The sequence below is a fragment of the Hypomesus nipponensis genome, chromosome 14 (assembly GCF_054491055.1).
Source record: "Hypomesus nipponensis isolate SF chromosome 14, ASM5449105v1, whole genome shotgun sequence".
In the NCBI taxonomy this organism is placed as follows: domain Eukaryota; kingdom Metazoa; phylum Chordata; class Actinopteri; order Osmeriformes; family Osmeridae; genus Hypomesus; species Hypomesus nipponensis.
Window position 1 is genome coordinate 1615130 of NC_140374.1, and position 10833 is coordinate 1625962.

The 10833-nt window shown below is 45.4% G+C and overlaps 1 protein-coding gene across 1 annotated transcript; it reads left to right on the forward strand.

The window, feature by feature from the left end:
- Positions 1-450: 450 nt before the first annotated feature.
- Positions 451-9364, forward strand: slc7a10b (solute carrier family 7 member 10b). The gene is made up of 11 exons (XM_084672546.1): positions 451-1562; positions 2872-3076; positions 3271-3422; positions 5185-5310; positions 5731-5884; positions 6086-6209; positions 6484-6587; positions 6748-6844; positions 7027-7176; positions 7446-7623; positions 7809-9364. The coding sequence occupies exons 1-11, from the start codon at positions 1391-1393 to the stop codon at positions 7937-7939; spliced, it is 1593 nt and encodes a 530-aa protein (XP_084528672.1). The 5' UTR covers positions 451-1390; the 3' UTR covers positions 7940-9364.
- The last annotated feature ends 1469 nt before the right edge of the window (positions 9365-10833 follow it).

Sequence of the window (10833 nt, forward strand, 5' to 3'; positions counted from 1 at the left end):
CCGGCTGTGTCATGTGACCCGGCTAAGCCATGTGACCTGGCTGGAGGGAGTTCTGCCTGGCAGGAAGCTCACTGGGACATTCCAGTCCCTCCCCGACCAGCACAACAGGCGCTGCCATTGGCATGCTGCTGGCTTAACCAGGAATTGACTACTCTGACTCCACGGGGGCAGTGGAAGTTAATGGAATCTTCCTCCTCCTCTCCCCCTCCACTTTGCTCATTGAGACAAATCGGGAGCTTGGGTGAGCGGATGGGTACCAGGGCGCTGCTTGGAGTGCCCTTGTGTTGACGTTTTGCACGTGTTGTTCACGTGTCAGCAACAAGACTGTTTTGTAGGCTTATCCCTACATTTTACCCCTTGCGAAGATGTGTACTTTTGCTTTTCACCTTGAGCTAAGCAACAGAGATCAATCCGCCCCCCCCCCCCCTCTCTCTGTCTCTCCCCCTCCACCTTCTCACCGAGAGTTGGTCCTCCTGTGATGTATTGGTTTTCTGCTCGGCTTCCTCCTTTAAGAGTTGCACACTGCTGGCAGTGTCTGGCTTTACTTCCTGCACACAAAACAGCTCCCGGTTTTATTGGCCTTCTAACAGGATCAGCTGAATCCAGGCCCTTTATTGTGCAGCTTGTGGCGTTGGAGAGAGAGAGAAAGCCCCTTATGGGGACCGCTCAACTTGACTTCTTAAATTCCACACTGAGGTTCTTTAGAGGGGAAGGGAAGCATGAAGGCTTTGGGATGCAGGCACGGAGCTCTCTTTGGTGTCCCTCTGAACAGTTCAAAAGTGGGTTCTCACCGGGAGACGAAAGAGGTGCATCAATATAACATGACTGAGGCTTATTTTAGATGCCTTAGGGGGAGGAAATGAAAGAAGTTGTGTGAATAAATGCGATATTTAATGCGTCCATATACTTTATATTAGCCTACTTTTATTTCGAAACTTTTTTTAATGCAACGAATTTGGGAACATTTTGAATTTGACCCCCTGCTGGCATGTCCATTAGAATTTAGAATGTATTAAATTGTCGATAACTTGGCTAGAAGCATAGCGTGACTCCCTTTACGTAAAGTAGGCTACTTTTCTGCTTGAAAGTTAGCCGATCCTTTATTGCTTTAAGTTGAGAACTCCGAGTTCAGAGCAAACGTGTCATCGTTAATATGCATCTAACCTCATGGTTTCATTATGAGGGAAATGGAAATAACAGGCCTTTTAACAGTTTCCTGGTAGAGTGTCACGTCGAAAAGTCCGTCGATGCTCAAGTTGTTGATGGCACGAGAGTGGGGTAGTTAGCATTCTACCCTGGACAGCGACAAATTGTTGCGCATGCGCACCCTATTGAATGTGCATCAATACTGTATGCGAGTTCAAGAGAGGGACTCGAAAAAGCTTTTGATATGGTCGTGGACATGGATGGGGAAAAGCGGAAAAGAAGTCCCTGCTCACGGGAAGAGCCGGTGACCGTAAAGAAGACTGTGAAGGATGGGAAAAAGAAGAGTGCCGATATCCCAGAGAGAGTGACACTTAAAAAAGAAATAGGACTTCTAAGCGCGTGCACTATCATCATAGGTAAGATTTGAATACTTTTGTTGCATTTGAGAATAAATTATGCGCTGAAAGCGCAGTTGTATAAAACTTAACTTGGGTAGCCTACTCTTGTTCTTCAGAATAAGCATAGGCTAATACTGTTTCATCACAATGGGCCCCAAGTTCCTTTTGAACGTTTATAGTCATTTATTATACTATTAAAGTTGATGTTCATGTTTAGAAAGATAGGCGTACCTGTTCCAGGCAGATAGATGGGGGGGGGGGGGCATTTTGCAGAGAGAATGATGTAGGCTATCATGTCTACCTTAATGCTTACGTGGCCAAAATATATTAAGTCAAGGACCACATTGATTGTCAAGCAGAACAGAATTGTTTGCTGGAGCAGAAGAAAGGGCAGTGAGAGTTTTAAGAAATTGAAGCACACAGATCTCACTGAGCAGTGTGGTGGTTGAAGGTTATAATTGGAATATGGAAGCATCACTGCTGTCACAACAACTATCACAACGGAGGCCTTGTGACAATGAAGTCGGGCCAGCATACAACATTTTTTGACAGCCAAGCTGTGAGGAATCGTTAGATTACATATTGAATAAAACCGGGTGAATTCTGTGATGATCCCAGTTACTGACTTCTGTATACTCTGAGGCCCCAGGCGTCTGTGTGAGAAATGAATACATACTGTGACGAGACCAACAGGACAATACTCCGACAAGAAAGTATATTTTACTCGCACTCTCCTTTGTTGTCTAGGTTACTAACCGCGTAGCCTAAAACAAGAGATGAACTACTGAATTAAATCCTCCCGGTGCTGCCCCTCAGTTTGACAGTCCAGAGTAAATCATTTATGCCCAGTTATGTAATCAAGGTCTGTGCCACTTGGCTGCCTCTTGCTGAGCCGCTCTCAGTGATGGACCCTGAATACGCTGGGATACGGCTCGCGCACGGACGCGCTCATTAGAACCCTGATCAGGATTGAGACAAGTGTGATTGAAGGGTATTCGGTTTGAGGCTCTTCCTCTATAAAAAAAAATGTATTTTTGAGATACTCTGGATTTAATTGAACACAGTTTTCCTGTTCTACTGGTGTCCTTGCAGGAATGGAGTATGTTTTGACATTAGAAAAGGTGTAACTATGCAACATAAAACACGATACCATGATACGCACTATCCTGACATCTGTCACAAATGTTCCATGATAAATCGTATACCTGTAACAGTTAGTAGTTAGTTACACATTAAAAGTGGAATAGCGGCACGTTTTTTTTCTTTCTTTCAGTAATTAGTGGCAAACAACTTAAATTTAAGCCGTAGTGATATCCCTTTTTCCCAGGGAACATTATCGGGTCTGGAATATTCATCTCTCCCAAGGGAGTTCTAGAGCACTCGGGTTCCGTGGGCCTGGCTCTGATCGTGTGGGTGCTAGGAGGGGGGATAGCGGCGCTGGGCTCCCTCTGCTACGCAGAGCTGGGAGTCACCATCCCCAAGTCTGGAGGAGACTACTCCTACGTCACTGAGATTTTTGGAGGCCTGGTTGGGTGAGTGGCGCTCCTGTCAACATACTGTACCTACTTGGAGGTCAGCTAAACAGAAAGGCACACACTTCATACTGCATTGATTAGTGTGATACACACGCCAAAAAAAAAAAGACCTTTGTAAGCCTGGCTCGCAGATTTTGTAATGTATTTTCTAAATGTTGTGAATCAGAATTTTCTTTTCTAATCTTCCCTAGTTTCCTCCTGCTGTGGAGTGCTGTCCTCATCATGTACCCCACTACCCTGGCTGTCATCGCCCTGACCTTCTCCAACTACATTCTGCAGCCTGTGTTCCCCAACTGTGCCCCCCCATACATGGCCACACGGATGCTGTCGACCACCTGTCTCTGTGAGTGGGATCACAATCGCACGGCTCTGGAGCAGGGTCATAGCCCTAACCCTACCCAGGCCTACCCTTGGCTACGCCCTGTCTCTGGAGCAGGGTCATAGCCCTAACCCAACCCAGGCCTACCCGTGGCTACACCCCGGCTCTGGACGGATGTGGTGAACAGAACATCCGAACAGATGTAGACAATGTTGCGTTTCTGCTTGCCAGCAAATATAAGGTTTAAATTGAGGGTTAGGCCTGCGAGACAGTTTGAGTGCTTGAGAAGTTTCGCCCGGTACCACTTGAAACATTTGTCTTACGTAACGGTTGCCTACTAGCTTTGTAGAATTAAAAGTTTAAGACAGCTGTTGTAAAAAATACATGCTGTGCCAGATGAAAAATAGAGAAGGGTAACAGGAACAGACAGGAAGTGGTCGAGGCATAATAGCACAGATCTATAATGAATGTCATCTCTTGGAGATTATCGCAAAAGAGAATTGATATCATCAAGGCCACCAAAAGTATCACTCACAACAGCCTAAACAAGTGGCAGAATAAACACTTTCAGCAGCATGATGAAGCCACAGTTGATTTAATTCTTATTTTGGGTGGGTTCTGCTTAGACAGGGCTGTTATGAGATCCTTAAGTCTCCTTGCTGAATCTCATGACACAATGCCCTTAAAGTACCTGCACCAAACACTGCTGAGGGAGGACATCACACAAAAACCTCATTGGGTTCTCAACAAGCATGCAGTCGTGAACAAGTCAACGAAGGGGTGGCCCCTTGACTGCAAACCCCTGGCTTTCGAGAACGTGATCCCTGGCTTTGGGGGCTGTTATTTGCACTTGTTTTCAGGGCTGGATGCCAACCATCTGGGTGAAAAACGTGAGCTCTCTCTCCCGGCCTCCTTAGGGACCTGCCTGCCTGTCCTCCTCCTCCGTTTTTGTTCTCTGCCATCGGAAGCGGTTTGTTTTGGAGGGACTGACAGCACTCCTTTGTGTGTGAGAACCAGGCCACCATGAGAGTGAGTAGGGAGCCTGTGACAGTGATGGACGAGGTGAAACGATCGAGCCAAACCCCCTTTTGCTCCACCATTTCCCACATTCTTGTCTGACATGCCAACTTACGCCCCGGGCCCAGGCAGGACCAGGAGCCTGGTGCCCGCTGCCCAGCCATGTGTCCGGGCTAATTGACTGAGAACAGGCTCGATTTACCATGATTGGCATGAAGGATTCGTAATGCCACTCGCGTTTCTTAAAACATAGAAGCGCCCAGCTTAAATTCACGTTGAGACCTCTGAACTGTTCGTTTTTTCATACACTTGAGACACGTCCCATCCTCTCCTTCTGAGCTCTCTTCTCTCTGTGGATGTTTGACTGGATGTGCTCTCTGTGGATGTTTGACTGGGTGTGCTCTCTGTGGATGTTTGGCTGGATGTGCTCTCTGTGGATGTTTGACTGGATGTGCTCTCTGTGGATGTTTGGCTGGATGTGCTCTCTGTGGATGTTTGACTGGGTGTGCTCTCTGTGGATGTTTGACTGGGTGTGCTCTCTGTGGATGTTTGACTGGGTGTGCTCTCTGTGGATGTTTGACTGGGTGTGCTCTCTGTGGATGTTTGACTGGATGTGCTCTCTGTGGATGTTTGACTGGGTGTGCTCTCTGTGGATGTTTGACTGGGTGTGCTCTCTGTGGATGTTTGACTGGGTGTGCTCTCTGTGGATGTTTGACTGGATGTGCTCTCTGTGGATGTTTGACTGGGTGTGCTTCCATCTCCTCTGCAGTATTCCTGACGTGGGTGAACTGCTCCAGTGTGCGCCTGGCCACCAGGATTCAGGATGTCTTCACTGTGGGGAAGCTGATGGCCCTGGGGCTCATCATAGTGGTGGGCCTGGTCCAGATCTTCAAGGGTAAGATTCCTACCCGTGCTCTGGACAGTTCTTACACTAGTAGAGAACAACCCTGATGTTCTTTGAAACAGAAGTTGCCATAGCACAGAACTGAATATATCTTTGCTTTGGTTTTACATTGTACTTAATTTATCTTACATTTATTGTTGTTCTATGAGGCACTGGTGTTAGCATTTGGCAAAACTCCTTTATAAACTTTAAATTTAATATGCGATTGTTTTTATTCTTTTGTTCTTATGTAACTTCTAAGCAGTCTCTGGCACAATAACTTCCTTTGGGATTAATAAAGTTCTATCTTATCTTGTCTTAGTGGTAAAAAATACTACAATAATAAAACAAAATAATAATAAATGTACACCCTAAAATATTGATCGTGAACTATGTGTGCGTCACCCTTCTAGTGAACTTGTACCCCTGTAGGTAATTTTGAGGGACTGACACCTCAGTTTGCGTTTGAGTTTGAAAAGACGCCCTCGGTTGGGCAGATCGCCCTGGCCTTCCTGCAGGCCTCGTTTGCCTTCAGTGGATGGAACTTCCTGAACTATGTGACAGAGGAAGTGGTAGAACCACGACGGTGAGCTTCTGGTTTGTCTGGATGTGTTCATTTCATCCCGTATTACATTGTCCAATTGGACTGTGAATGCATGGTAAATGCATGGTGTGGTTACTGCAAAATACGCTGTTTATATGATTGAAGGGATCAGTTGACTTTTGTCAGCATGACTTCTTCTGTGTTCGTCCTTTGTAACCGGGGTTGTTGTGGACCCCTCATCAGGAATCTACCTCGTGCCATCTACATCTCCATCCCATTGGTTACCTGTGTGTACACCCTCACCAACATCGCCTACTTCTCCTCCATGTCACCTGAGGAGCTGCTCTCCTCCAACGCTGTTGCCGTGGTGAGTAACCACAGCAACAGCTTCACAACATGGCCGAGCACAGCCTTCTGGAATGGTCCCCTTTCGAGGGCATTCGTGATACAGCACGGTCATAGCTTTGAGGGGTCGCTCGTTGTTAGTCATCGTTCACTGTAGCAATTCATCTGTTCAGACGCGGTGTCGTCACGCATACAAACTACGCTTTATTCATGTGCCACCAACGTGTTGTGGTTTAATGATTGTGTTCCACGTTTGCCGCGGTCAGATAGTTGTTAACGTAACTTTGGGTTTGCAGACGTTTGGGGAGAAGCTCCTGGGAATGTTCTCTGTCATCATGCCCATCTCTGTGGCTCTTTCTACCTTTGGTGGCATCAATGGATACCTCTTCACCTCATCAAGGTAATCTGCCCTCATAAGATCAAAGGCAATACTTCATGTAGGGCTATTTTTGTATCGCCATTCAACCTCCCTTGACAGGTTTGATCAACATTGAGTTATTGAATCATTTTGGTGAGACATTTAACAAGAGGAGTCATGTGTTTTTATTTGGGCGTTCCAGATTGTGTTTCTCTGGGGCGAGAGAGGGGCACCTACCCAGCTTGCTGGCCATGATCCACTTCAAAAACTGCACCCCCATTCCTGCGCTCCTCGTCTGTGTAAGCACAATCATCTCGTCATTTTAAAAACACTTTATGCCAAATATTACTATTTTTGGTCTGACTACAGTGAATTAGTTAACGTCAGTAACTGGTGCTATTCAGTGTGCCACATAGCACAGACACATCCCAGAAGCCTTTGCAGCAGATTTAAAACGTTTCTTCTCTTATTTTTCTTTTAGTGCACGGCCACCATAGTAATCCTGTGCATTGGTGAGACGCATAACCTGATCAACTATGTATCTTTTATCAACTACCTCTCCTATGGAGTCACGATCGCTGGCCTGCTCTACTACAGATGGAAGAAACCTAAACTATACAGACCCATCAAGGTAAGCGATGCAGGATTGCTTCCGGGCCTTGATCATCCATCATTTACACCTGATTTATAGGATGAAGATACGTTTGTATGGCCTGCAGATCTGGAGTACAACTGAATACAATCTGTAGTCGTCTTTGAGAAGGGAATTTTGTCTCCATCTTACACAGTGCGTGCAAGTGTCAGGTGGAATACCCAATGGAACGTTGACTGTCCCCATGTCTGACCCCCCTCCATGTCTGACCCTCCAACATGTCTGACCCTCCATCTCTGACCCTCCAGGTGAACCTGCTGGTTCCTGTCTGTTACCTGCTCTTCTGGGCCTTGCTGTTGGGCTTCAGCCTGTACTCTGAGCCACTGGTCTGTGGGGTGGGTCTGGTCATCATGCTCACCGGGGTGCCCGTCTACTTCCTCGGGGTCCACTGGAAAGAGAAGCCAAAGTGTATCTATGATTTGATTGGTGAGAGTTCTAGCATCATCCTTAAAAAGACTGCACAACCTTGTTGGTTTACATGGCTATAGAATAACTCTACACAACATCCAATGGGGCGTTAAATCTACTTTGTTCTTGCTCAAGTACTGTCATTCAGGTACACTTACGGTTGTGCTATGCAAAACCAACACAGGTTCTTTATTTCCCTGCAGAGTCAGCGACTCATCTGGGGCAGAGACTGTGTTTCGTGGTTTTCCCCCAGATTGATCCTATCGATATCAGCCCATCCCCAGAATGGACTGACAAATCTTCAGTCAAGAGCAGTATGTCAGGGAATTCTTAAGCTCTTTCACTGTTTTTTGTGTTGTCGCTTATTTTCTGTCACTGTATGATTACAGACTTGTTCCTGTTACTGGAAATTCTTGTCTGATCTTCAATCATCCGAAACTCATATCCATTTTCTTACAACTGAGTGGAATTGCCTGAGTTTTTATGCATGGGCCACTTGCACTTTTTTCCTTCTCTTTTATACTAAGTCATCAAGTACAACAAGCTAATGCCAACAGTATCACCTTCTGAAATGGACATCATCCCAATGAACTATCTAAGGCCCTTTGCTGTAAACTTTTCAATGTTGGAATGGAAGTCCTCGGTTTGAATTGACCTGATGTTGACTGTTTAATCGTGCCTTAAAGGAGAACACTCTACAGTAGATTACTAGATTGCCTGTATTAGCTGGATGCTTTTAGGAAGAACCTGCTTTGTTTGTTTCCTGTGAGAATTTGAAAAGCAGCGTGGTCTTCCATTTTCTGCTTCTTGCCGATTGTTTGTTTGCAACAGGACACCCTTTGATATTCTAAATAATGATGATTAGAGCCACCAGGGGTTGAAGACTCAGTGAAGCCTTTGACATGAGCTACTCATCAGAGTTCATTCATTCTCTTATTAACCAGCAGCCTGATAACACAAGCTGTGTTTTCATCTTGTCATACTGTTAAGTTATTCTGTAAAGAGAAACACAGTCACATCTCCAATTTCTAACATTGATACAAGGAAGATAATATACTTACAAATTATTGCTGCACCCTAATGATTCTTGTTTCCCAAACTAAGATTCAAATATCAAGTTTGATTACTCACACTCTTTGTATTTTCTACCAGTTAAACAGAGCACATAACACCAATAATCACATAAATACTATAAACGTTGTTTTAGCCATCGTAGAGGTTCCAAAAATCATGGTCAAGCTGTTTTCTAGATAGTTTCAAGGTATTGCAAATAATGAATGAAGAGCAATTATTCACATGATTAATATTAGTCATGCCCAGCCAATGGGGAAAAAAATCGTGTTTGTTTTCATCTTCACATGACCACGCCCATGACTGTTAAACCTACAGAAATATTTGGTAAAATACATTGTTTATATTTCTATTACTAATAAGCACAATGATAACGTGTGTGTTTCTGGATGTACAGAAGATGTGTAACACAACTGAAAAGATCATTCAAAGGACTTGTAGTTGTGTAGCTTCTCAATTCATGACAAGTTCTCAGTCCAACAGCTGCCATACCATTAAGCCTGTCAGGAAAAACATAGTGCTAAAGCATTAACCACACTGAACATCTAGTACTTTCTTTTCTTCGTCTTGAAATAAAGAGCTTTTACTCTTTACGTTATTTGTAAAGCATCTGGTGTTTACAAAGGGACTTGGGATGTTAACTGAAATGTCTTTAGAGCACGTTTTGTAAATGAGAAAGTAACTAATAATAGTACAATAAATTAAGTTTATACCCAGATAACGGTGTCCTTTCTAACTTTTAACAACAGTCTCCAGGTAACTTTGGTTAGCAGGTTCTCTTACGCCTGGGACACACTGGCTGCAAAGCGCCTGGAAACTCAGCCTTTCTCCTTTCAGCGCCCGAGTTCAAACTGCACCAGCCACACAGGCTGAGATCGGCTTAAGACTTGACTTTTGCTTTTTACAGTCAATAGTCCCAGAGCCCCCCACTCCATTAACAACTCTCGTCTGGCCAACGACCTGAACGAGTTCTACTGTTATTTTGAAAGACAATTGGACTGCCCTGAACTATCCCTTCCCCCCCCCCCCCCTCCCCACCAACTCAGTGACGACACTCTTCATTCAGGAGAGTGAAGTTAACAGACTTTTCAAGAGGCAGAACCCACGCAAAGCAGCTGGGCCGGATGCTGTCTCCCCTGCCACCCTCAAGAACTGTGCTGACCAGCTGTCTCCGGTGTTTACCTACATCTTCAACACCTCCCTGGAGACATGCCATGTGCCAGCCTGTTTCAAGTCCTCCACCATCATCCCTGTGCCCAAAAAGCCAAGGCCAACAGGACTTGCCTACAGAAATGACTACAGACCCGTTGCCCTGACCTCTGTGGTAATGAAGTCTTTCGAGCGCCTGGTGCTGACAAACCTTAAATACATCACAGACACTCTACTGGACCCCCTGCAGTTTGCCTACAGAGCCAACAGGTCTGTGGACGACGCAGTTCACATGGCCCTCCACTTAACCCAACAGCACCTGGACCAGGATCCTGTTTGTGGACTTCAGCTCTGCCTTCAACACCATCATCCCGCCCTGCTTCAGGACAAGCTCTCCCAGCTGAACGTGCCTGATTCCATCTGCAGGTGAATCATAGACTTCCTGTCTGACAGGAAGCAGTGCGTTAAGCTGGGAACACAAGTCTCTGATTCCCGGTCCATCAGCACCGGATCCCCTCAGGGCTGCGTCCTTTCTCCTCTGCTCTTCTCCCTGTACACCAACAGCTGCACCTCCAGTCATCCGTCCGTCAAACTCCTGAAGTTTGCGGACGACACCACCCTAATTGGGCTCATCTCCGGTGGAGACGAGTCTGATTATAGGTGGGAAGCGGCCAACCTGGAGACCTGGTGCAGCCAGAACAACCTAGAGCTCAATTTCAGTCCTGTTTCAGTCACTTTCCTCCGGCAGAAGGTTGCGGTCCATCAGGACCAAAAACTGTTTCTTCCCTTCTGCTGTTGGCCTCTTTAACAAGGCCAACAGTTCACACTGACTTTTTATGACTAAATGTCCTTTTAAACACATTGCTTTTTGCGCTGCATCACACAATTGCATCTTGTACAATTTGTATTTTTAGTAATGTTTGTATTTTTATATTGTAAAAACGTTGTATTTATATTTTATCGTACATTCAACTTCAATTCTAATTCCACTTAGTTATTGCTAGTTAT

Coding starts and splice junctions, on each gene's coding strand:
- slc7a10b (XM_084672546.1), top strand. CDS start 1,391: ATGGTCGTGGACATGGATGGGGAAAAGCGGAAAAGAAGTCCCTGCTCA. Junction 1,563..2,871: donor CGCGTGCACTATCATCATAG/GTAAGATTTGAA, acceptor CCTTTTTCCCAG/GGAACATTATCGGGTCTGGA. Junction 5,311..5,730: donor CCTGGTCCAGATCTTCAAGG/GTAAGATTCCTA, acceptor GTACCCCTGTAG/GTAATTTTGAGGGACTGACA.